We start from the raw sequence: 24722 nt of genomic DNA on the forward strand, positions 1-24722 counted from the left end.
TTATCAGTTGATGGCCCTGGGTGCCTGGGGCTACTACTCACTCACCTCGGTAGGAGCCGATCAGCAATGGCGAGTGATTCCCGAGTATACAACACACGGTGCTGACTCTTCTGCGAGCTCACCGAGCGGCTGCGATACTCCCTTGGCTCAATGCATCTGCCCCTCTCTAGATCTCGATCACACCGGCAGAAATGATGCGATGCAATTAGTGATCCGGCCCAGCGGATTTCTAAGCTCGGCGTTTGCACCTCCCCGATACAAATGACGACATGAGGAGATGCGGAGAAACGAGGGATGGTATTTCTTAAGCTCACTCGCACACCTCACTACGTTTCTCTGCTCGTATTTCTTGCAGTCTACAATCACCTCGTCTCAAAATGGCCGCTGCTAGACCTCTCGCCATCATCGCCGGAGTCGGCCCTGGCACGGTACGTCTCCCACCCTCCAACTACAACCTATCCTATTCGACTCTAGTAGACTAACCACAATCTACAACCAGGGCGCCTCCATCGCCCGCCGCTTCGCAAAAGCATACTCAGTGGTCGTCCTAGCCCGCAACCCCTCGAACTACGACGGCGTCGTCCACGAAATCAACTCCTCAGGCGGCCAAGCCACAGGCTTCAGCGCCGACCTCTCGGACCCGCAAGGCGTCAAGTCCACCTTCGAGCAGATCACCAAGCAGTACTCGGGCGCGCCGCTGGCCGCAGCCGTATTCAACGTCGGAGGCGGATTCGTCCGCAAGCCGTTCCTCGAGCTGACGGCCGAGGAATTCTCGTCGGGCTTTGAAGCCCAAGGGTAAGTAGACTAGTAGACTCATCATCTAAATCAAATCAGTCCCCGAAATCGCTCCCCAAAATCTTCGTCCCACAAGCACGACAGCTAACCAACGGGGGAAAACAGCAAGGGCGCGTTCAACTTCGCCAAGGAGGCGCTCCCGCTTCTTCTCCAGGCAAAGGACCTCCAGTACCCGCCTACCCTCATCTTCACCGGCGCCACGGCCAGCGTCAAGGGCTCGGCGAACTTCTCCACCTTCGCGGCGGGGAAGTTCGCTCTCCGCGCGTTGGCGCAGTCGCTGGCGCGTGAGTTCGGGCCTAAGGGCGTACATGTCTCACATGTCATTGTCGATGGGGTAATTGATATCCCCCGGACGAAGGCGTGGACGTTCGAGCACGAGGATGCTAAGCTGGATCCTGAGGCTGTAAGTTACCGTGCGGTCGGTTTCTGAAGAGAATAGGGAGAGTGGGTGGCTAATGTTTCTCGGGATTCTAGATTGCGGAGTCGTATTGGCATCTTCATACGCAGCCTCGCACGACTTTTGGGTTTGAGCTGGATCTTAGACCCTATGTTGAGCGATGGTAGGTTCTTGTCTGGTCTGGTTGGTTGGGTGATGCTAGCTGCTTCTTGAGTGTTGAGGTCGGATCGGAACGACAATTGAGATCAGATGGAGGCTCTGGAAGAGCTATAGCTTATTCCCAATATTTCTTTAGTTCTGTTAGTGGTATTTATGAGTAACGTTGTCGCAGTCTTGCTCTTCGCTGCGGCGAGTGCTGCTGTATACCATTGTAGCCTGTGTGGTGTAGCTGGGCTGTTTAAACAATCAGCAGTATAGAAAGTGCACTGATCGTACGATGCTTTGGTGACGCCCGGTGAGTCAGAGCTTGTACCCATCAATCAATGCGACGGAGTCAAAAAAAGTGCTGGGGTTAGGTGTAGTAGAAACAGTACTACGTAATGCACAGCAGAGTTATGCGCAGCACAGCTGACCAATCTAGCCGAGCATTAAACAAGCTTCACTCCGCCCAGCACCGGACGCATCTCTTTACTCCGCACCTCATTCTCCGAATCTAACCATCCAACCAACACACCTCACCACCCACGGACCTCACCGACTTTACAATGAGCGACGACAACGACAATAACAGCAGCAGCAGCAGAGGCAGCCGACCACCGGGGGGACGCATAACGAGGATCCCGCCCACCGCACATCCACTCGAGTACCTCTCGCAAGTGTTCCAGCCGCTGGTAGCGGACGAGCGACACGTACACAAGCCGAACCCGATCATGCTGTACCTTGTCCACTGGGGGCCCGATGCATACTTGCGCACAGTTGCGAAGGGGACATTCGCGATGCTGGAGACACTGCGGGTGGGGAAGGGAATGACGCCGCGGCAGGAGGAGCTGGACGCGGGGCTGGAGCTGAGCTCGCGGGCGGCGTGCTGGCGCAGCTGGGGCACGCCGGTCGGGGTGGTGACGGGGACGGCGTACCAATTCTACAAGCTGCGGACGTCGGCGAGCTGGGAGCTGTTCTTCGAGCCGCAGATGGCCAAGGAGGAGGGCGGCCGGCTGACGTGGGCGGCCTTCCGGCGCGGCTGGAACAACATGGCCGGCGCCAGCGTCTCCGGCAGCTCGCGCCAGCAGCTCCTCGTCCGCGCTTTCTCCATCATCGTCTGGACCCTCACCATGGATACCGTCGCCGTCGTCTGGCAGAACTACAAGTCCCTCGGCGTGCTGCGCTCCGACCCCCGTCTCGCCCGCTTCACCCAGAGCCTCGGCATCTTCACGGACCCCGACTCTCATCGCGCCGATGCCGAGAAGCTGCAGACCTTCGAGCAGCAGCAGCGTAAGCATATGGCGGAGGAGGCCGCTAGGCGCCAGGCCGAGAGTGGCGGCGATGGCTCGCCTGTCGCTGAGGGTACCGATGACTACTACTCCCGCTATGACCAGAGCTACTCCTCCGGTGATGAGCAGCGGGCCACTCCCTCTACCTCTAGCTGGGGTCCCCGGTCGGTTGGTTCGTCAACACAGCGCAATGAGAAGTCCAGCGGCGGCAGCGGCGCAGACTTCTTCGGCGACGACGACGACAGTGCGAGTCCCGTGGCGAAGGAGTATCGCGGACCCTCGACGACAACGGGTGGAAGTGCTTGGGACCGGGTTCGGAAGACCGCCATGCAGGGCGCGTCCAACTCGCAGAGCACGGAATGGTCTCGTGCCCAGCGGGAGAGCGAAACTCACAGTGAGCGCGAGATTGCCCAGGCTGACTTTGACCGCATGCTCGAGGCCGAACGGCACGTGGGATCGGATTCGGGGAGAAGAAGCGGCGGATCGAGCACATGGTAAATTTCGCTCCTCGCAGCTTGTGTATAATTATAAGAGCGCGCTCTATTTTCTTTCTCATTCAACAGACCGGGGTCTCGCAAATCCCCATGTGTACGAACAAATCTCCTCATGTCATCTACTGAAGCACTCTCTGGCGTTGTCTTACTTTTTTAGGAGGGCCCACTACTATCAAACAATAACACAAACAATCCATACAGAGACTTGCGTCACTCAATGTTCTGGGATTGAATTTTCTGCGATATGATAATGTAGCCAAGTAAGAAGTATCAAAGAAAAGCTATCATAACGGAATAATTAGGATACATTGCTCTGGTGATGAGTAAGTGCATAGCTCATTCATCATGGCTATCAAAAACAACGCTGCTCCAAAACATTATACAAGCCGAGTGATGTGATGAGGCAGCAAGGTGGGTTTATGTTCCAAATTAAGAAGAGAAGAACCAAAGATGAAGTGCAAACACCACAGCAAAGAAATCATTTCGTTAGTCATAAGGGTCCGATTTCATGTTATCGTTGAATCGGAGCATGAGCGAGTCAATGGAAAGGAGTCGATCCTCGATCTACAGCCGACCATCCATCACCTGCACGCTTTCGTAGGGGATATGGATCTCCGCAGAGACCCAGGGCTCATTGCTTTTGCTATGACTCACACGAGTCAGATTGCGGATCTTCGTGCTCAAGCTTTCGTTCACGCTGCGGCCCCGTCGATGCTCGAAAGACATGCGACGGTGTTCTAAGCCTGGACGGCTATCAGTGCTCAACGTCGGAGCAGCGGTCATCGCGCGAGGAAGTAGCCGTCCAAAGTCCTCGTTATCGAATGCAATGTCAATGGTGCCTGAAGACTGACGAGGTGAGGCCAATGGAGGAGCAGGTGGGGGCGGGGGTGGCGGAGGGTTCAGATGCTGGAGCTGCGGCAAGATGGGAGGGTTTTCGGCCTGCTGCACCGAGACCGCATTCTCGATGGTCTCTTCAATGCTCACTGTGACAGGCGAGCCGCCATAGCTATTTCCACTACTGTCTCGATGATGTCCGATACCTCGTGATCGACTTGTCGATCGACTCCTGGGTAGTCGTGGATCAAAGCGTGGATGCATTGGTATGTCGGCAGGCACGAGGCCGGACGGCTGGGTTTCAGGGACCGGAACCGACATTGATCGGCCAATCCTCTCTGCTTCTCCTTGATATCTTGCGTCGCTCAATAATATAGAACTGTCCGGCACAGGAGGTACGGCTACAGTCTCCTCGTATCCATTGTACTTTGGGTGTCGCATAGCCCTTGGAGTCGCTGGCAACCCAAAGGGCACTGTTGATTTGGGAGATTTAGACTCGAAACCGCTAGGACCATCAGGCGACCCTTTACTTGCAGTAGGCCTGTGTCGACCAGGAGTATGTGGTGTGAATGACGAAGCCGCCGAGAATGGTGGACTCTCCGGAGCTGTCCGGGCGGACTGCAATTCTCCAGGGAACGGAATGTTCGGCGCAGATGGATTGCGCGCCAGGGATAGCCGACGTGCTTCGAGTTCAGCAGCTGCAAGCTGCTTTCTCCTTTGCTCAATGAGAGCGGCATGGCTATTGGCCGTCGGGGGAGCTTCGCGTGCTAGCTCTGCCTCAAGTTCTTTGACTTCCTGATTGTTACCATCAACATACATCATGCTGGGAAACTTTCCATCTTGTAAGACCATAACAGAGTCTTGCTCGACGTTGGCTGGAACCTCCAACTCGGAATGGCTACGAGAATCTGCTCGAGGACGTCTCGCTTCGTCTCCTTTCGTGCCCATATTCTTGTCCGCACGCCGGCTACCACTTCGTTGGCGAGTTCGCAGACGCTCCCTATCGCTCGCCACTAGCCTCAAAGCATCATCTGGTGTCATTGTAGGGAGTGGAAGCGGAGACGAGGGAGATCTCATGCTTGAGCCTTGTCGGTCCATGCTACGTCCTCGTTGCGAGCTTTCGGTGTTGAGCCGGCTGGCGGTATTGCGGCTTGCTGAACGATTCTGACGGCGTTCGGAAGAATTGCGTGAGCGCGGCTTCCGTACTCGGCTAGCACTGCGAGTCCTAGACGATGGCTTGTTTGCGGCATTCGCATTGATCCGTGCCAGCTCCTCAGGTGACATTGGGACCGGAGAGGACGGCGAGCGCTTGGCTGGCTGTATGTACCTTTTCTCATGTCGTCCACGAGTCTCCTGGGAATCATTTCTGGATCGGTACCTCCGACTAGAGGTTTGACTAACCGCATCGTCCGTGTTCCTTCGTCCTCGCCCGGGAGTATTCACAGTCGGAGGTTGGTACTTCAGCGAGTGATAGCTCGCCTCGCCCAGACTACTGATATATTGATCAATGCTTCGATTGCTCACGCTAGGACTTCTGGCCGAACTGAAGCTGTTCAATGTTGATGCTGGACTTCTGGAGAAATTTGCAAGCATATTGGGCTGCTCTTGCGTGTCGGTCTGGGAGGAACTACCCAGGTGGAGTTGCAAGCCCTCTGGCTTCCGTTCTCGAGTACTCGCTCTACTGTCAGAGCGCTCCTTTAGCGCCTCGAAGACACCGGCAGCTGGGGACGGAAGGCCCTTGATACCTGCGAACTGGTCCGTCGTTGCCTGAACCGCAGTTTGAGGACTAGGCTTGTATTCTTCCGGATCGTATCGGGCGGATGACAGTAAGCCAAGACCTTCACTATCTCCGTTGTCTTCCAGTTGTTGTCGAGCCTGGACGTCCTCGCTCTCAGAAGTTGATCCATAGTCCACAGTGGGTCTGCTGTTGTACGCGGCCGACGCGAAGGTTGGAGGATGAACATCAACCGGCGTTTCTCCAATAGACGGAAGGCGGCGCCTATTAAAAGCAGGCGTGTTCGTTCGTCCGTTCATCGCGTTGTTCAAGCTCTGAATGTTGTTGAGTTTGTATGAACCGAATCCGCCGGGCGAGAGAGCCGACTCAACCACGGCCGACTCAGCTATTGGCGTAACCCCTGGGGCATTCGTTGGCGTCCTATCATCTGACTTTAAACCGGGAAAGTTGAACTTGTGACTCGGTTGCGAGTCAAAAGATGTAATCAGCTTGAGAGCCGGTGTTTTCGCGACTTGTCTGGTATTAGCAGCTGCAGGTCTAGCTTGCGTAGTTGGGACCATCAAATTGGCTGGATTGGCATATGGTGGTTCGGGGGATTTCATCTGCGGTCTCTTGGTGATGACCTCCGAAAATGAAGCTGCTTGTTGAGCGGCAGGAGATGTCCATGGCTCCGAGGGCTCAGCGCCTGTACACATAAAACATCGAATTGCCAACTGCTGCTGAGAATGCGACACCACGTGTTCACCCCACCGTCGGACAAGATATGACTGGCGTTGCCAGTCCGTAGGCATGGCAAGACAGGTCATCAAAATCGCTTCCATGTAGTAGTTCTGAGAAACATAGACCTCGATCGCATCGTTCCTATCGCCAAGCGCCAGTAATATGGTAGCCGCCGTGTGTATATCGCCGATCTCAAGTAGCTTCTGAACGAAGGCCTGCCCGAATTTGTTTGATTGCGACTCCCCAGACATTTGGCTGAAAGCGAGAAGCATCCAGTCGGTGACTGTTGCAGGCCCAGAGCTGATCATTGATACCATATTGTCCGTGTCGGATTCCCCGAGCCATTGAGCTAACAAAACAGCGTGGTGGCTTGTAGGAGCATGATGACTGACTGTTCATTTCATCAGTAAGCTCACGGCAAAAACCAGACATCATGGTGATCTTACGTTCGTCTCGAATCAATCCTTCAATATCACCGTCAAAACCAAATACAACACTGAGCATCTGTTGTCGTAGATCATCTGGAGTCAGGCAAGATTCATCCAGCGGTTGATGATGCCCATAGGGCACGTCGTTCAAACGTGCGCGTGTAAAGGGGAACAGGTCATTAGGCCTATCCGCCGGGCTGAGTTGAACTTCGTTTCTCAGCCGCGACCCCCCAGCACGAGAGCTCTTGACAGAAGACATTGATACAGAAGAGGCGTAAGCGTATGAAGCTCCAGACGCCTGGGGAGTATCCCGTCCGGATGCAGATGTCAAAGAAAATGACGTTCCAGTTGCTCCAGACCTGCTTGGCGGCGAAAACGTAGCCATCCTATACTTCCCTGAGGACGCCTTTGAACTGACCGAGTTTGCATGGCTTCTCGAAGAAGCTGGACTACCAAGCTCTGCACGTTGTTGCCGAACAGCCTCTACCCCATTCAAATCAAATGGCGTTCTTCTAGGGTTGAAGGTATTTGCGGGCTCTTTGATCGTAGGCGGGTCCTCCAACGTCCGCAGCTTCCCTGGATCCTGAAGAAGAGGCATAGCGCTAGCCGGGACATGTTGTACATTGGCCACCATTGTTGGGGCTTCGACATCATACTGCTGAACGGTGAACTGCGGCCCGAGGGTGAAAAGTGTAGCTGTCGGCCCATAATTCGCAAACCCGCGGGGGTTATCGACTGTGGGGACTGGCTCGTACGTGACATGTTTCGTTCGGACATCCCAAGCCCATGTTTCTCTGCAGCACAGTCAATTAGATACGAAGCATACTCAACGTGCAAACAGAAGAAATCCTACTCACCCGTCAAGATACTGTACAATCCTTCCATTCTTTGACCAAGCCATCCATTTTGGCTCAGATGGCGGCGAGCCATCTGATCGTTTCAGGACCCTGATGACCCGAGGAGGCTCTTTTCCTGGTGGCTTTGCAACGCTCCACACCCGCAAGTCACCGTTTACCGACAGTGTCGCTAGCATATCGGATTTCTGCTTAGAAGACGAGGCATGCCACGCTAAGGAGAGTATAGATGACGGTCCTCGTGAGGTGTTCATAGTATGTAAAATTGTGAACGTGGGGTGAAGCGTAGCGATCATTATAGAGCCGTTTTGATATCTAGTCAAGAGAAGTCTGTCAGTCCCGAAATTGGCATACATAGTTCAGAACGCACCCAATTGCATATGTTCGACAGTCTGTAGCTGGTGCAAGAGCGGTTATGGGATCGAAGATGGTGCGACAGGAAATATGCTCCGAGGTCGATGGCTCAAAAATAATAACATCGCCCTTCTCGTTCCCTTAAAGTAGTGGTCAGCAGCCTATTTTTCCCAGCACAAAGAGTCTGATCGCCTACCGAAGGCTACGTTCCCATTCCGCATCCAGGTGGCCACTTTGAGTTGTTCAAAAGATGCAAATCTCGCAATCACCGTCCCTGTAAAAATGTCCCAAACGATAGCAGTCTTGCCAACATCGTAACTCAGCACAAGTCTACCAGCACCCCGCTCACTGACATTATCAACTGATATGAACTCAATGTCCTCCTGGTGATTCTCAAAACGTCTCTCGAGCGCCAAGGTATCATGGTGAAGGCACGAGATCACGGAGCCCTGTGCGTATAGAAAAAGCGACGCCGTTGACGCACAAGGCTCGAAACGCCCAGTGGATGTTTGCGGTTGTGGGTTCATGGTAGGGACGGTTGGTTTCATTCCTGAGGGTCGAGACTCGGCAATCATGCCTCTGTTCCATGACAAGTCGACCATTTCTCCAATTTGCACGGTCGTGGGTCGGAAGGCGTGTTGAAGCAATTCGCTGACCTCTTGCTCGAACTAATTCTCTGCTTTGCTATGCACAGGCAAAGTAGTCGTCTCTCGAAAGCAATGTCCAATAACTTGAAGACAGGATAGGCTTGGGATTGAGTGCGCCTGAGCGAATTGAATAGCGATCAATCAGATCAACATGCTCACACCGGCCGATAGGTTGTTCTGCAGCACGATGTCAAGTATGGATCAATGTTACCGTAGCGCAGGTACGACTATCCACGCCCTCGAGTGCCTATTGGAATAGGAACAGAGGACTGAACACGATGACCAAATACATATGATACCGGCTCTACTGCCACCAAAAAGCCAGAGCAAGCCAGTGGACGACAGTGTGAACTTGAAAGTGGCGACGGAGCGATCAGAAAGTGGGGGAGAATTAGATACACCTCGAGCCTGACGGAATGGTTGATTTGGTCAAAAATGCAGATGCACGACGGTGCACACAAAGCACAAGGATTGATGCAGTATGAATGAGCGTACGCACTAAGCAGGCTACCACGTTTGAAGGATATACTGTGAACAGGGTTCTAGCGAGGATTTGGAACAAGCCGACAAGGGATCAAGTTTAGAAAAAGGACATCTTTGGGTCAGGAGAGTATGGGGTATGCGAAAAAGAAATTGACAAAATGTTGGAAAAGCACCAACTGTACACTTCGTCTTAATTATTAATTTCGGATGGCGCCAGCCTCTACCTCCGCGCAGTGCGTATCTAGACGTGCCTATAGGACCTGAGACGTCGCAAAGGCAACGGCCACAGTCGATCGAAATATCGAGACATCAAGCAATTAGAGCTAGCGCCAAGCAGGGTTGACGGCGCTTCCGTGGACCAGGATGTCACCAACATGAGAGCAGAGGGGTTATTCTGGGTCATAATTAGCGGACGATGGTAGATAGGACCCATCGGGCGGCATCAGGAGCTGTCGGTGGTCCTCGCATGGCACACCAACAAGCATGCAGCAACGGCACAAAGAAGACATGGGACGGCCTGTGGACCTAGCAGTGTCCGATCGCCGTCCTGATGGGTTCGCACTGTGGTGCTATCTGGTAGTTCTCAGTGGATCAACAGAGAAGCCAGCTACTGTAGCATCAAGAGACCTCATCTAACCATCGAGATGAGGCGCAGTTTTCTCTCAGGAGCAAAAGAAAGAGAGTTTGGGACTATCGGAAACAAATCCAAACCGCAGGCCCAATTGTTGCACGAGCATGGGGGAAGGTAAGACTCTTGTCCTAACTAGGCAGAATTGAGCGGGGAGGTGAGATACTCGTAGATGGATAGAGCGAGTTGCGGACTGCAAGTCAGGTCAACGGTGAGTTCTGCATGGCTCGCGGCGGCTGTCAGGGACCTTGACGGGCGGATCAATCTTGGGCGAGCCCCGCTTGATTGGCCCGCCCGGTGCAGAAGGGGTTTCTTCAACTGCAGGCCTCATCACCCCGACGTACCAATCACCCGCCACAAAAGGTGCGTTGTCGCCTTCCAGTGACCGGCTCGGCGCGTAGAAGACTATCCTGGTATCTGAATGGCTGCTCACTGCTGCAAAGCCCAGCAAGTCTGTGCCAATTGTAGGACGTTGCTCCCGGGGGAAGGATCATTGCCAGCATCAGGCGATGTGTTTGGTATCCTCGAATCACGTTCTATCCATAGCAATGTACACGTTACCTGAGAAGACTAAGGTTAGTCCTAGGAGCGCTAGGACTCGGATACTGAGTTGCCTTTCCTAGCACGAGAAGGTCTGTGCTTCGTGGATCAAGACCGGTCTTTGAAATGACTTCTCAGAGATGAGAGATTCGTTACTCCCACCGACTCCAATATCCGGCTTGAACCCGGAAATTATGCATGGTCAGTCACTCATGATACGGCAACCGAATGGGACATTTCTATCAGCGGAGAGAAGTGCGACAGTGACACGGGAGAGAGAATCGTCCTCGAGTCTCTCAGTGACTATGGCATCTCACGGTGTCATGCCTATTGAAGGCCACTGTGATTGTGCTACCTAGGCATCCAGTTTATGCAGTTTCGAAGAAATTGACACAGAAGACTGGGATTAAGCAATGACGTACGGCATGGACGAGTCATTCGCAGCGGGACGTTGATAGTGGCGGGAGAAATGTGATGTGACTAGCAGTGTGACTAGTTAGGTGACTGGCTTTTTTAGCGTCTGAGAAATCCCCAAAGATTGCGGGGTTGGATGAGGCGCTCGTTCCACTGTCTCAAATGCGTTAAAGAGGCGGTATAGCTGTTATCGCGCTTGTAACAGTATCTTCATTTATGGCCGGACAATAGATTATTGAAGTGGTATTTGCCGCAAGCTATACAGAGGTAGGAACAAATATTGTAGCCTGGATGACTTGACTATTGAGCGAAGCACGAGGATTTACCGACAGAGGTAGCGATAGAGTCACGAGAGCTCGATATTGATCTGACCATGAGCGTTACGACAAATGTCCATAACGAAAGAGAAGCAAAGCGCTGTCCCTGAATTCGACCCAGGATTCCGTCAAATCGAGCAGTTACTATTCTAGGACTAAGCGGGGCGTGATAAGGCGGAAATGTGAGTATAAGCGCTAATCCATATTGAGTGGTCACATGATCATGACTCTGTCCGTGCTTTCCTCCGCGGCGAAACGTCGGCCCGTGATATGAATTTCCGCCATCTCCAAAATCTTTTGGTCTCGACCAAACCGGCACAAGGAATAGTTGTGATTCAAGGAACCGTGCTATATTGTTTGTACCAGTATAAACCAGATCTTGAAAAACGTTCAATTCAGCAACAAAACTTAGAACGATCACAGACGTCACAATGGGTGTGCAAAAGAAGACTCGCAAGTTCGCGCAGGTATGCCACTTAACTCCGCCGCCCGATATCCCATCGAGTGTTGATAGATACTAATCTCGACGGTTGGGAAAAAAAAAGATGAAGCGCACCATCAAAGCCCGCGATGAGCGCCTCAAGCCCGACGACAAGAAGCAAGAGAAGCCCAAGGAGAACGAGCTGACCCGCCATATTCCCGTTGCGCCCTCCAACATGTTCTTCGCCGCCAACACTGCCCTCGGCCCTCCCTACCACGTTCTCGTCGATACCAACTTTGTCTCGCACGCCATCCGCGCGAAGCAAGATCTCCTCACATCGATGATGGATCTGTGAGTTAGCTTGAATTTCGGGTCATGATAAGGAGTAATGCTAAGACTTCGGTAATACAGGTTGTACGCCAAATGTATCCCGACGTTCTCGGATTGCACCATTGCCGAATTGGAGAAACTGGGAGAGAAGTACCGGTTGGCGCTGCGGACGGCCAAGGACCCTAGGTGGGCTCGGGTAAAGTGCTCTCACAAGGGTACATATGCCGATGACTGTATTGTGGATCGGGTGAGTGATGATTCCAAGTGCTTGTGTGCATACCGCGCGCTAATGCCAATCTCAGGTTTCGAAACACCGCATTTATATTGTGGCAACCAACGATAAGGATCTGTGTCGCCGTCTCCGCAAGATTCCCGGTGTACCGATCATGAAGGTCGCAAGAGGAAAGTTCACGATTGAGAAGTTGCCCGACGCTTTGGATTAAAGCGCACCGACAGCTTGGATGAGTCCCGGTCGGACAGCAGACGTTATTATCTCGATACCACTTAATTACACGACATCGCACGACTACACTACTCGAGTACGGATGGATCCTCACACCGTGCCCAGGGCACTTCCTCGTCTAACGAGATAGCACCTCGCCTGGCAGGCCAGGTGGGCCACTACTTGCCACCATGCATGAACTGGTTTACAGGTACGACGAGGCACGACAGACGAACTGGGAGGTCGTGTTACACGATATAAAAATGCTTGGGGATATCTGTGGGGCGTGCATGGGAGACAACACGAGTGTGGCTTGATAGCCTTGTCGAACTAGAATTTGAGAAAGATCAGAGCACAATCAGCCTCGACAGTTTGAGCGCATGTTCTGCTATCAGCAACCTCATAAAACTCTTTCAATCAGCCTTTTGCAAAGTTTCCGGAGCAGGGGGAGGGGGTTCATCCTCACGTCATCTGAATCCTCGTAGCATATAAACAAGCACCGTAGCAAAACCTCACAGCCTCACAAAGCAGAGTAGAACGAATCCCTTATCATGATCCACTCCCAAGGCCATTAATAAACCGCCAGCCCAGAATGCGGGGAAAGCCTTATCAACGCCGCGACCCCCACTCCGTCCTACCGTATACAAACAACCATCAACACCTCCACCGGACCAGACCTCCCAACAACAACAACCAACCCGAGCTTTCACCTCCATTCCAAAATGTCAAATCCCCCCGAAACAATCGTCATAATCGGGTACGCTCTCCCCTTACCCCCTATTACCCCAACCACCCCAATACCACAACCAAGCTCCTCCAAGTAACAACAAAATGAATTAGAGCCGGCGTCCTGGGCCTAACAACAGCCCTCTACCTTCAATCGCACCTCCCCGCAAACCCAAGAACTAACCTCCTAATAATCGCGCGCGACCTCCCGCACACAACCTCCCTAAACTACACCTCCCCATGGGCAGGCGCACACTGCAGGCCGGTTCCCGGCCGGACAGCGCAACACAGCCGGGAAGCCCAGCAAGCGCGGCGCACCTACGCGTACTTCAAGACGCTAGCAGCCAACGAGCCGGGGGCTGGGGTCGCCGCTGTCCCTGCGCTCGAGCACCTTGAATCGCCGCCGGAGGAGTACCTCGACCCTGTGTGTATCGAGAATGCGTATGGGGATGTGGAGGGGTTTGCGCTCCTCAGCGCCACGGAGTTACCGGAGGGTGTGAGATGGGGGTGTAGGTATGATTCGTTTGCGGTGAATTCTCCGGTGTATTGTCAGTGGATGGCGAGGGAGTTTGTGCTGCGCGGTGGGGAGATGAGGGAGTATACGGTTGGGGATGTGCGGGAGGCGTTTTATCTGGGCGGGATGGGGAGGGTGCGGACGGTGATCAATTGTTCGGGGTTGGGGTTGGGTAAGGATGAGAAGGCGTTTATTATTAGGGGTGAGTTCGTTCTTGTTTACGCATGTGCTGGGGATAGGGATGGGGATGGCATGGGGATGGGGACTGGAAGGGTGAAAGTGCATGCATGGCTGACACCGGTATCTAGGACAAACCTGTCTAGTCCGCAATCCATGCTCGATGACTATCACCCGCCAGAACAGCGATGGGTCGTGGTCCTTCTGCATCCCCCGGCCGCTGGGAGGGGCCACGATCATCGGCGGCACGAAGCACCCGCATAACTGGGATCCGAACCCGTCGCTGGAAACCAGGGCGCAAATCCTCGCCAATGCGGCCAAATGGTTCCCTTTTGCGGAAGGGAGTGAGGGTAAGTTCGATGTCATTCGCGATATTGTGGGTCGTCGACCTGCTAGGGAAGGAGGCTTGAGGATTGAAGCAGAACCTCTGGGCGATGGGGAGCGCACAGTTGTTCATGCTTATGGGGCTGGGGGCCGTGGCTTCGAGTTATCGTGGGGAGTTGCGGAGGATGTGTTCAACCTCATGGCAGAGCATGACTTGATCCAGCAGAGGGCCTCGCTCTAAGTGCTCTTCATTCTAACATGGAAATTGACGTGCCATGGTCAGTAGACAAGGAATGAATAATGATAGCAATGCGTCAGTGGTCCTGCTGCATCGAGATTGTGTACATTATAAGAGAATTCCTTCCACTATCCGACTATTTTGTATTGACAAGTAAGTCCATAGAACAGTTTCCTGCGGGGGAAAACTACACTCTGCCCACAACGCCTTCGTCCTCTTGAATTAGACAGAGCCATCCATCCATTGAGAAAATGCCTTAGATACAGCACGTAAAAATCTTCAAGTCAATAAACAGCCCGAGATTTCACCTGCTAATGTCAGTCATTAACCGCTATAGACCTGGAAGAGGCGGCAAAGGCGCGAAAAGGCTGGGCTTGCCACCGCAAACGTCTCTATGATCAGCTGGCATAGATAGGTTTTGCAAATAGTCCGGCGCTTCGATGATCACTGCCATGAGGCGTGTTTGCATGTGAAACTCAATGTGGCAATGGAGCATCCAGACACGTAAACACTGTGAATGTTAGCCTATAGAAACAACATACGTGACACAGGGGACTTATCTGGATTCATGGCTTTGAAGCGAAGGACGGCATGTCCTTTCGGCTCGACCATGAGAGTGTCTCGTCGCGATGGGATTGCAGAGATGTTATGGTAGCCATTGAAAGCGCCACCTTCAGGATATGTACGTTGCAAGATCTGGAAGTCGTGTCCGTGCAAGTGCCATGGGTGCAAGTTGTTGTGATTGTTGTTGATGACAAGCTCCACGATTTCACCATACTGGACCACATATTGATTGACCGAGCCATAGATTGCAGGATCCAGAGCTTCTTGCCTATCGGCGGACAAGGCTGTATACAGTGTGGGCTCTCCAGGAGCCACATAGGTTTTGCCATTAATATTGTAATTGGGAACACCGTCAACTTGAGAATAACTGAAGTCCAAGACAATTTGTCGATCCACCGGTTCAAGCAGCGGAAGTCCATCTTTTGGTTGAAGGGTCACGTCGTCCAAAAACTCAAGACTCGCGTTATGGATCTGAATATCCGGGGACGGTAGGAAGGGAGCGTCTTCGTTGTACATCAACCACGCCGTACCATTGGCATTATATCCCGGTGGCGGCGTTCGGTTCTCTCGAATAAACATCTCATCGATATCAAGCCCATCCCAGATTGCGTAGTTCCTGCTTGTATCGTTCTTTGTTGTCAAGAGTAGATCGAGGCGCTGTCCGACAGTCATTCGAAGGTATTGGGGAGTCGCCAGTTTCGGTTCCACGGGAACACCATCGGCTCGGACAACTGTCAGGTCGTGGTCCTCAACGATAAACGCATGTCCGGGCCAATTCCCCATACAAATAACGTGGATGAGATAAGTCTTGTTTGGCTTGACTGGAATCTTGGTTCCGACTGCATCGTTAAACAGAACCGCATCGGGCAAGGGCTCTAGACCGGCCGGACCGGCCGTCGGATACATGTATTCCTCCTTGAGATGCGGCATCTGCCTGTTGTACCAATCCGAAAGAGTGACAGTGATTTCCTCGTCGTAATGGAAATCGGCTGGCTTCGTGTCGTGGACAATGATCGGACCTCGAATTCCATCGGGGTACTGGCCCTCTTGGTGGGAATGATACCAATACGACCCGGTTTGATTGACCTAGATGACTGTGTAAGCAATGCCGTTTGGGCCATCAAGTCAGAATATAGGCAATTACCGGAATAACATATCTCATGCGCTGGTTTGGCTTGAGCGGGCATTGAGTGATATCAGGTACACCATCCATGAAGGTATTGTAGTTCTGGTGGAACCCATGCCAGTGGATTCCGGTGGACTCATTGCCCAAGCCGTTATAGACATCTACCACCAAGTTGTCACCTATGTGAAGGTCGATCTGCGGACACGGCCATTGACCGTTGATTCCGATAATCGGTCGTTCGAAGCCATTTGGCGCTGCGTTGACCCATGTGAGATTCCAATCGAGATATACGTTCCTACCGAATGCTTCTTGTGCGAACCCCGTCAGGCCCAGAAGCAAGAAGGTTCGGAGCATGGCCGCTACCGTGAGCTGATCATCCACGAAGAATGAATGCGTTGAGAGAGAAACAGTGAGTGTAGGCGACCGGGCCGTGAGACTAGTAATGAAGGACGAAAGTTGGCTGGAAAGAAAAGGAGATCGAGGACGTAAGTACATGCATATCAATTCACACACTGACCTGTGTCGGCTTAATGCTCAGCCAAACAAATACATGCCGTAACAAATTGCGATTAAAGGCCGAAGCCCGAGTACAAGTGAGGTACTCCTGCCTAGCACTTGGAAATTCTTGTAAACACCGTAGAATGTTAATATGCCACTTTTTTCCCTGCAAGGGGCAAGGCGAGGGACCATACACAGCCAAATCTCCAGCCAGCCAAGGAAATTGACCCCCTCGTAGATACTTTCCTGATTCATTCAGCAAGGAATTTCCCCGAGTCATTATTTCAGGTCTCTTGGTAAAATAAATACTTCTTATAAATCGAATGAGCTACTGCTCGGTGGCGGACAAGTCAAGTATGAAGGAGTCGAGACATAGTGTCGCACGAATGACAATGCTGAGAAGCACTACTTATCCACATAGCATTTGCAAACTTTTTCGACTATCCGGATAATGAGGCTATGCAATCACCAGTAAAACGGCCAATCTTTCAATCGGATGAGCTGGGCTTTGGAAGACCAAGGCTTGGATCTTCGGATCACATAAGGGTCAACACTTGGCTCATTTAGGCAGTTAAGTTTCAATCTGCAGGGGACTATACAAGGCTCGTGGGCACAGTTGAGTGATCGAGTAAAGAAGTACGAGAAACATGATTGGATGGAAAGTGGCGAAGCCCAGAGTGGGAGTTGACATCGGATTGCTGGGTCGAGGTCCCGGTCTGGATTGATGCTACCCGAGCGTAGTGGAATGGATGGCCCCAAAGCCGATCCTATTCCAGGCTATCAAGACAGTCAACGGATACCGATCTTCGTCAACCCATAATGTCGATCACGAGCGGCTAGTCAGTACCTCGGATTAGCCGTTTTATCCGAATTATTCCATCACACGTTCCGTCCAAGGGCTCGGAGTTGCACGTTTGCCGTGAGACGGGCAGAGCCCCTCGAGATCCATTCGCTCTTCTAAGTCAGACGAAAGTCTAACCCCCCTCCCCCTAAAAAGTGGCTGCCTGGAAGGGGGTAAGGACGGTTCTATCGAAGGTGTGGCTTGTGATGCAGCAAGATGACTGAGGTAAGGGAGTTGTTAAGATGGAGTGGAAGAAGGTTCGGTTGAAAGACCATCCGTGGAACGGATAGAGTTTCCGTGGAGCGAGCTTAAATTGTAAATCCAATGCTAAGCCAATCCTACTACTTCTCCCCTGCTTGCAATATCTTGTCTACAATACCAATCACAGAGTCCTTACTTCAAATATGGTTGGCAATCTTCCCCACGTAGGCAACCACAGTAACAAGAACACAAGGATTGAACGTCGTTGAATACTATTCGTGGCTCCCATTACCAACTTCTTTTCGCTTCCTAGATATAGATATGTTGGAACTTAATATCCTTGCAGAGGGCACCCAATCCTTGTGCACATGCAGATTAGATAGAAACATGAGCCCTTTAACTCAGAGTAATCCTATACCCAGGCCTCATAGGCAAAGTCTAATGGAATTTGTTGAAATGTTCACAGTAATATTCAGAAGCTGATGTGCCGCAACATCTACCGTCCTAATGTCAGATACTGTTGAGATCCGATTCAATTATGATATAACCCGAGATGTGTAATGATTCATGTGAACTTGATAACTGTGCCAACATTGAACCCTTATGTCTTCGCATTCCCTAGCCAATTCACTGGATCTCTCACAAGCTCGCAGCATTAGCAGCCATTTCATGTTCCAAGCTCGCCATCACAAAGGGCGCAGCTCCAAACACGCTGTTGTACGACAAAGGCTGGGAGGTATAGTACTGTCATGATCGTTAGCCAGATAGCTCAGACAACTTCTAGGAAGAACCACTGAATTCGGAGAAAGGGGATCAAAATATACCTCATACGTCGGATCTTCCAGAGTACAGACCCCGACAGTGCCGTTTACACTTAACGTGCCGCTGTCGTCTTGGAATACACGATTCTCGAGCAGCCAGCTATAACACTTCTCCGCCGTCTGCTTGTAGTCCTTGCCACTCTCGGGATGAACTCCGGTCAGATAACCCAAGCGCACGCCCTTGAGAATCGAATACGTGAACATGGCCGATCCACTCGTCTCAATATAGTTACCTTGCTGCCCTCCGTGTTCCATCACCTGCCACCAACAGCCCGTGGTCTCATCAACGTCGTTGATGATCGTGTTCGCGAGATTGTAGTACTTCTTGTAAGCGTCGTCGCGCTGCGTCTGGTCGAGGGTGCCGAATTCGTCGGTGTTGTAGAGAAGTTCGACGAGACCCATGTGGTACCATCCGAGGGCGCGATCCCAGACATACGGGCTTGCGCCTGTGGTCGCGTCGGCCCATGGAGCTGATTTAGAAGCGTCATAGCCATGCGCGAGAAGACCAGTGTCGTGGTGGCAGTGGTCTTTGAATTGATTGAGGTCTTTGCTGAGGTTCTCAGCGAGGGTAGAGTTAGTCGGCTCGAAGCGATTCTTGTAGACGGTGGTAAAGGCGCCAAGAGGATAGGTCTCGTCGAGGTAGCTGAGGTTCGGACGAGCATTGTAGTACCAAAACCCACCTAGGAATCTTGTTAGTCAATGGGTTGACCTGGGCAGTCGTGTATATAGCCTCACCCTCTGAGTTCCGTTTCCTGCCATCATATGCTTCTCGTAAAGCATCGAGACCTTGCTTATAGGCCACGTTTCCAGTCTTCTCATACCTGTAGTTATTCCCGAGTTAGCATGTTGATCTGATGTTCAGTAAAGAATGGACGGCAGGCCCAATACATACTGGTAGTACAGGCCGTTAGCCGTAGCAAATACATCCATAGGAGCATCAATATCGCCAGTCACGTTCAGCACTGTCGGCAGGATACTATCCGTAGCCTCTTTCAGGTACGCTTCCCAGTCTTGCTCCCCACATGAAGACGCATCATAGTACTCCTTCAGGTGGATCACGCTGAGTTGGAACAGCCCAAGCTTGAGGGGAAGTGCGATATCACCTTCAGTATCCGCAGACAAAAGTGCATCTTTGCGAGCAATGACACTATCGGCCAGCCATGCTGAGTATGGGCGGACTCCTTCCTCGCATGTCCGTCCGGCCGCTGCCACCATGGAGAAGTGGCTTACGAGCCCGGGGAGCACAAACGTGCTCAAAGTTTTCATACGAACCATGTTAGAGACCAGTGGGAATGATCAAGGACCGACAGAAGACGAGGTTGTCGGTTTGAGGAAGCTTCTTATGTGCTAGATGCAAGTCAAATTGGTTATGTCGTTGTTGTGTCCTGGATTGGGATGTCCGCCGTCGATCAGTCAATAGTTTGAAGTAGCAAGGACGTTTTCGAATGCCCGCGGGTCTGAAACCTGCAGCAGCGCATGTCCGTTGAGCGGTGTCTTCGCCCTCGAGGTGGGAGTCATTCATTTTAATTAGATAATAGATTGATGGCAGGGAGAGCAGGGATGTCACATTCTCAAGTGAGACAAATCGGCAAGGATTCCTGCCTGCTAAGAAGGAGCCTGAGGCAGAAAGCAACACAGACAACAACATAGGCCCAATTTCAATACTATGGTAGAAAATGTGCATAACTCTGTTCTTTCGAGGAATCTTGTGACGTGAGCCGAGGACGAGCGAAATGGCGAGCCTCTAACATATAGCTATGATCCACGAAGGCAATAACTTGTTGCCTCTAGTATAGAGCCATACTGGCGTGACACAGCCCGAATACAAGGTTCCCGTATATTATTAATTCTAATTATCATAGACATTGGGATATAAGTCACCAGAAGCGCTGTGCAGGTGTCACCACCCCACATTGGTAACCACAAATACTCACGTCGACCCCAACGGAGTAGTGTACTTTGGTGGGGAGATGTGTGTACCCTGTAGTTCTTCATGATTTGGTGGGCTCGAGTCACTGGGCTCTGTACTGGAATCTGGATTTTTTCGCTGCCTCTTCCGCCTTTTGAGGTAATAGAGCACACCAAGGATGATTGCAAGTCCAGCGACACCGACCACAACACCAACTACAATACCGACGATGGCTCCAGTGCCTAACTTCTTCGAGCTTTTCTTCGAGTCAGATTTGCAGTGTACTTGATACCTTGGCGCACTAGTAGTCTTTGTTATGGCATTCTCCACGGATCCGCAGTCCAGGGAGAGGCTGCTTTCCACGGTGAAGTTGGAAACGGATTTCAAATGAGGAAACTTTACACTTCATCCTTATCCATTAGCCGAGAACTAATAATGTACATAACGGAGTTTCTTGCTTATACTCACCTTGAAATTGCTCCGTGCAAGTAGATTTCGGACGCCTCCTGGAGAGGAAGGTCAATGACCAGCGGATCATGAGCATCAACCTCGAAATACGTAGTCACATTTCGCACTTCGGGCATAGAGATACTAGTACGCTCGCAATTCATATCAGTGAACCTGCTCAAGATTTACAAGTGGAGGGAATCAGTCACCTTCCAATTGGCCCTTCCAAAGACATACTACCATTCACATCACTAAGACGAGGGAAAGTAAGGTTGATAGCTGGTCCATCAGCCGTGGCCAGCCGAAACCCAACAAATTCCCCGTAACCCTCAATGGTCGTAAGATTCGGTAGTGCAAGACTATACGAGCCACGGTCAGCATTTGAACCAGACACTTATGTACTGAACACGCAGGTAGCCAAACGCACCCTGATAGACTTCCATCAACTTCAATGGAGCCCACTGTCTGAAGTGACGGGAGAGAGATATTTAGTGGGCCCGCTGCAGACGCTCTTTTATCGCATCTATCTTTGTTACAGATATTGACGAATCCAGCGACATTTCTCACTGAGTCTAGACGGAGACTACACCAACTGCATTAGCACAGCCCCAATAAAATCTTAAGGGACATAGCGAAAAACAATTACCTGGAAAGTTTGCCCGCGACGGTAAGATATCTCACGGTTTCCAACGATCGCAAATCCACATCCTGCACATAATCCATGCTTATAGCCCATCCGGCCCTCTTCAGATTTGGTGCGGACACGCTTGTCAAACTCGACATTCGCTGGAGGTCCATATCACTTCCCATAAATTCGAGATCCGGAAGGCTGATGGATGTGGGCGTAGGTCCCGCGGAGTAAATTTCCCACTCATCGCGAATAAGCCCCGTGATGTTGCGAACATTGGGTAGGTAAAAGGAGCCGGTGAAATTTGTCGCGATCACAATGCTTCCATCCACAGTTGTGCAATTTCTCGCGATCGTGTCCAGGGAGGATTGGTTCCTCGCATAATAAATGTATCCGTATTGGCCCCGAGGCGGGCGACACACTTGACCCGCAGCTAGCAGAAAGGGTCAGCAGCGCGATTCGATTGCCTTGACATAACTCTCTCGTACTACTAAACGAAGGAAAGGAAGGGTGGATTGATTACCGAAGGGCAGTATCCCAAACACCAAGGCTACTACTAACATCCTATCTACATGAGGAACGTGCATGTTGTTGATGCAGGCGACATGGTCCCTAAAAACCAAGTCTGAGGGGAAAGAAAGCGCGATCGTGAGAAAGGAATTTTGGAATGGACTGAGAGACTTAAAGAACCATGGACGTCTGACAGGTGAAAGGAGGTGTCAATCTCGTAATCCTCAGTTAGCAAACTACTCCCGAACCGGGCATTGTTACTCTTATGCAGCGTCGGGACGTAAACGGTAATTGGCGGATGTGTGAAGCCAAGAATCATAGAATCATCGTTAATCAAAACCTGAGGCGAAAGATAGGGCCTACCTTCCAATCCTCGCAGGAAATCGTGACCTCTTGGGATATTTCAAGTATCCCGTATGCGAGCATAGATCACTTACTCATACATTTCCGCAGCACTTTGATCTCTCTCAAAGACTGGATGCTGTGGCTGTGGAAGAACCTCGTTTTGGCCGAGGAAGGATTGATTATTCTCTTGACAAAAATGTCCGATCATACTTACTGAAAATGATGCCTGGAAATAGGAACTGTGAAGCATGACTCTACTAGAAAGGACGATAACATGCCAAAGACAGCGCTGGCTTATGTTTGAGAGAAAATCTTACATACAAATATGGCTTAGTAAATCATGTCAGTCATCCTCTCACCGCAACACATTGATCTATCTCAATCCTGTGTAATCTCCGCCGCCTTGGCTGTTCTCTCGATCAAGGCTTTGAGCATTGAATCAAACCTCAATATCCTTCGCAGGGTATCTGAAGGGAAGAACCAAAGGCGACACGACAAACCGTCTTCACGTTAACCGTCGGAGCCATCAAACCCAGTCGCGGAGATCAATACAAACGATCACGTAGCATATACCTGCGGGATACGCAACGGGAGAGCATCGTATCCACCGTCCATCAACACGATCAACATCTCGGGCCCGGGCAACGGCCCGGTTCACCGATTGTAGTGTGGGAGGTTCGCAGCCCAAACACCCAAGCAAGTTCGCTTACTTGGGAGCTTCGTACAGGACTCATTCAGCCTGCACCTTCTTGGGCGATCTGTGCGTCATTCGAAACCGGCACGGGTTCACCCTGTAGCTTGGCCAGGCGTTCCTCTTCCTTCTGCTCGCGGATCTTCTCCGTCTCCCGCCGCAGAGCTTCCAGGTTCCACACTCCATCATCCTCGTCTTCACTCTCACTCTCGCTGTCCTCAGCGCGCCAGTTCCCGCTTTCGAACAAGGTTCGTCCAGTGGCTTCCTTGGCCTTCTGAGCCTGCTCTTCGGCAGCCTTCTTGTCCAAGCGCTCCTTCTTCCACTGGGCGAAGGTCTCGGGGGTGACAGGGGTCAGATCGCCCGTGAGCTTGTGGCGTTCGGATTCCAACCAATCCTCCAGCGTCAGGGTGTTGAGCGGTGATTTGTCCATCAAGGCCTTTTCTGATGCCTTCTGCTCCTTGGTCTTCAGGACGAATCTAGACAGGTTGTCAGCTGCGCGCGAAATAATGTATAACAGGAAAGTAAAAACATACCCTGGTGGCAAGCTGTGCTTGTACATGCATTTGTCGCCTCCATTGGGACAGGTCCAGAACCAACCGTACTTCTGGTTCTCGACCGCTTCAATAAAGTACTTGCAGACCTTGTCCGTCGTAGTCCGAGGGTTACCGTGCTTGCTCATGACGACCTTGCGCAGTTTCTCCTCGTCCCAATCGTCCATGGTGTCCTTCTTCTTGGCCTCCTCCTCCGCAGCCTTGACATCTCGAGAATCGGTGTACAAATCTCTCTTGGCGGCCTTGCGCTCCAGGCTCAGGTCGTGGCTGAATTTACACTTGCGACCCTTCTCACAGTTGCCCTGCTTGTAAAAAATACAAACGACCGTCTTGGGATCGACACCAAAAGGAACCTTCTGGACCTGTACGGGCTTGAACAGGTCGGCCGCCTCCTTCCTGGCTTGCTCAGCAGCCTTCTTCTCGGCCTCCCGACGAGCCTTTTCGGCTTCTCGCTTCTTCTCTTCGGCGTTCTTGTTGGATGCCGCTTGCGCGTTGAGTTGGGCGATCTGTCGTTTGGCGGAACCACCTTTTTTCTGCATAGGGAAAAGTCACCGGTCAGCGGAAGGGCCTTTTACTGGGCGAATAGCGCAAGGACGATGGGTGCGACGGAATCAATGGACTTCACATACGTTTTTCATACCAAAGGTCTGAGAGAGAGGATTGCAAAGGTTAGCCACGCTGCAATTCGTCTGCCATTGAGTCAGAAGGGTCAAACCTTGTCGTCGACCGTGGCCTTCTTCTTCTTAGGTTGATCAGCTTTCTTGGGAGGCATGATGGCGGCTTTTATCTTATGCGCTTTTTTGGGAACAAAAATGGAATATAGAAGGGAAGAGTTGCTCAGATGAGAGTATGCGCCCTCAAGTATAGAATTGGGAAGTTGAAGAAGGGAACTTCCACAGACGAGCCAAACTCAAGCGGGCTGATGAAAGGTACAGTCCGCTAGCGGAGGAGTGAATTACAATAGACAAGACAAGGAGAATGTCTGAATGAGAGTCGGCCTGACGTCCAAAAAGAGTCAGACAAGAAAATCACAACGCCGTGGCTGGGCAGGATAAGAATCAACAACCGGGATGGTCAAACGAACAAGAAGAGAGAAGAAGGCAGTGGTTGCAGGTTCCTCCACATTTTCAAGGTGTGGGTTTCCAAGTGTGGCGGAACAACTTCACATAATCTGCCTCTCCGCCAATTGAGTCGAATAGCCAAACTGCGGTCGAACCCTCACCGGCGCAACCACTTGTCGGGTTTGCGCAGGCAAAAAACTTTTCACATGGGCCAAAATCATTGAGATACTATGTTGCCTTTTTGCCCCGAAGGAATGGGCATATCCCATCAGTAATTATTCATGGTCGGT

At 51.7% G+C, this 24722-nt stretch overlaps 8 protein-coding genes across 8 annotated transcripts; 3 read left to right on the top strand and 5 right to left on the bottom strand.

Annotated features, from left to right (window-relative positions):
• Window positions 1–63: 63 nt before the first annotated feature.
• Window positions 64–1454, top strand: BO97DRAFT_386247 (oxidoreductase, short chain dehydrogenase/reductase family). The gene is made up of 4 exons (XM_025693519.1): window positions 64–428; window positions 500–795; window positions 901–1198; window positions 1270–1454. The coding sequence occupies exons 1-4, from the start codon at window positions 378–380 to the stop codon at window positions 1357–1359; spliced, it is 735 nt and encodes a 244-aa protein (XP_025553679.1). The 5' UTR covers window positions 64–377; the 3' UTR covers window positions 1360–1454.
• A 391-nt stretch (window positions 1455–1845) lies between these two features.
• BO97DRAFT_404071 (putative endo-1,3(4)-beta-glucanase) lies at window positions 1846–3310 on the top strand. Its single transcript, XM_025694885.1, has one exon. The coding sequence runs from the start codon at window positions 1897–1899 to the stop codon at window positions 3115–3117; it is 1221 nt and encodes a 406-aa protein (XP_025553680.1). The 5' UTR covers window positions 1846–1896; the 3' UTR covers window positions 3118–3310.
• Window positions 3311–3677: 367 nt separating this feature from the next.
• BO97DRAFT_340503 (uncharacterized protein) lies at window positions 3678–8640 on the bottom strand (the record flags this gene model as incomplete). The annotated part of the gene is made up of 5 exons (XM_025691598.1): window positions 3678–6793; window positions 6849–7624; window positions 7688–7999; window positions 8055–8178; window positions 8235–8640. 5 exons carry the CDS (start codon window positions 8638–8640, stop codon window positions 3678–3680), a joined length of 4734 nt encoding a protein of 1577 aa, XP_025553681.1.
• A 2858-nt stretch (window positions 8641–11498) lies between these two features.
• On the top strand, window positions 11499–14242 carry BO97DRAFT_432715 (Fcf1-domain-containing protein; the record flags this gene model as incomplete). Its single annotated transcript, XM_025697560.1, has 6 exons — window positions 11499–11534; window positions 11613–11839; window positions 11900–12065; window positions 12121–12239; window positions 13164–13702; window positions 13809–14242. 6 exons carry the CDS (start codon window positions 11499–11501, stop codon window positions 14240–14242), a joined length of 1521 nt encoding a protein of 506 aa, XP_025553682.1.
• Window positions 14243–14570: 328 nt separating this feature from the next.
• abr1 (multicopper oxidase abr1) lies at window positions 14571–16283 on the bottom strand (the record flags this gene model as incomplete). Its single annotated transcript, XM_025697561.1, has 3 exons — window positions 14571–14750; window positions 14789–15889; window positions 15948–16283. 3 exons carry the CDS (start codon window positions 16281–16283, stop codon window positions 14571–14573), a joined length of 1617 nt encoding a protein of 538 aa, XP_025553683.1.
• Window positions 16284–18053: 1770 nt separating this feature from the next.
• On the bottom strand, window positions 18054–19828 carry BO97DRAFT_272056 (Six-hairpin glycosidase). Its single transcript, XM_025690996.1, has 4 exons — window positions 19183–19828; window positions 19026–19111; window positions 18294–18970; window positions 18054–18213 (listed from the first exon to the last, which is right to left on the bottom strand). Exons 1-4 carry the CDS (start codon window positions 19563–19565, stop codon window positions 18109–18111), a joined length of 1251 nt encoding a protein of 416 aa, XP_025553684.1. The 5' UTR covers window positions 19566–19828; the 3' UTR covers window positions 18054–18108.
• A 293-nt stretch (window positions 19829–20121) lies between these two features.
• On the bottom strand, window positions 20122–22047 carry BO97DRAFT_272057 (uncharacterized protein). Its single transcript, XM_025690997.1, has 6 exons — window positions 21798–22047; window positions 21293–21707; window positions 21074–21229; window positions 20856–21005; window positions 20668–20790; window positions 20122–20602 (listed from the first exon to the last, which is right to left on the bottom strand). Exons 1-6 carry the CDS (start codon window positions 21859–21861, stop codon window positions 20221–20223), a joined length of 1290 nt encoding a protein of 429 aa, XP_025553685.1. The 5' UTR covers window positions 21862–22047; the 3' UTR covers window positions 20122–20220.
• Window positions 22048–22415: 368 nt separating this feature from the next.
• Window positions 22416–24556, bottom strand: BO97DRAFT_476448 (translation machinery-associated protein TMA46). Its single transcript, XM_025700479.1, has 4 exons — window positions 24087–24556; window positions 24001–24018; window positions 23354–23904; window positions 22416–23296 (listed from the first exon to the last, which is right to left on the bottom strand). The coding sequence occupies exons 1-4, from the start codon at window positions 24141–24143 to the stop codon at window positions 22864–22866; spliced, it is 1059 nt and encodes a 352-aa protein (XP_025553686.1). The 5' UTR covers window positions 24144–24556; the 3' UTR covers window positions 22416–22863.
• Window positions 24557–24722: the final 166 nt, after the last annotated feature.

Source organism: Aspergillus homomorphus (genome assembly GCF_003184865.1).
Source record: "Aspergillus homomorphus CBS 101889 unplaced genomic scaffold BO97scaffold_8, whole genome shotgun sequence".
Taxonomy (NCBI): Eukaryota; Fungi; Ascomycota; class Eurotiomycetes; order Eurotiales; family Aspergillaceae; genus Aspergillus; species Aspergillus homomorphus.

Coding starts and splice junctions, on each gene's coding strand:
- BO97DRAFT_386247 (XM_025693519.1), top strand. CDS start 378: ATGGCCGCTGCTAGACCTCTCGCCATCATCGCCGGAGTCGGCCCTGGC. Junction 429..499: donor CCGGAGTCGGCCCTGGCACG/GTACGTCTCCCA, acceptor ATCTACAACCAG/GGCGCCTCCATCGCCCGCCG. Junction 796..900: donor TCGGGCTTTGAAGCCCAAGG/GTAAGTAGACTA, acceptor GGGGGAAAACAG/CAAGGGCGCGTTCAACTTCG.
- BO97DRAFT_404071 (XM_025694885.1), top strand. CDS start 1,897: ATGAGCGACGACAACGACAATAACAGCAGCAGCAGCAGAGGCAGCCGA.
- BO97DRAFT_272056 (XM_025690996.1), bottom strand. CDS start 19,565: ATGGTTCGTATGAAAACTTTGAGCACGTTTGTGCTCCCCGGGCTCGTA. Junction 18,971..19,025: donor CAGGAAACGGAACTCAGAGG/GTGAGGCTATAT, acceptor CAAGATTCCTAG/GTGGGTTTTGGTACTACAAT. Junction 18,214..18,293: donor TGGAAGATCCGACGTATGAG/GTATATTTTGAT, acceptor CGATCATGACAG/TACTATACCTCCCAGCCTTT.
- BO97DRAFT_272057 (XM_025690997.1), bottom strand. CDS start 21,861: ATGCACGTTCCTCATGTAGATAGGATGTTAGTAGTAGCCTTGGTGTTT. Junction 21,230..21,292: donor GTCGCGGGCAAACTTTCCAG/GTAATTGTTTTT, acceptor CAGTTGGTGTAG/TCTCCGTCTAGACTCAGTGA. Junction 20,603..20,667: donor TTGCACGGAGCAATTTCAAG/GTGAGTATAAGC, acceptor ATAAGGATGAAG/TGTAAAGTTTCCTCATTTGA.
- BO97DRAFT_476448 (XM_025700479.1), bottom strand. CDS start 24,143: ATGCCTCCCAAGAAAGCTGATCAACCTAAGAAGAAGAAGGCCACGGTC. Junction 23,297..23,353: donor AAGCACAGCTTGCCACCAGG/GTATGTTTTTAC, acceptor CAACCTGTCTAG/ATTCGTCCTGAAGACCAAGG.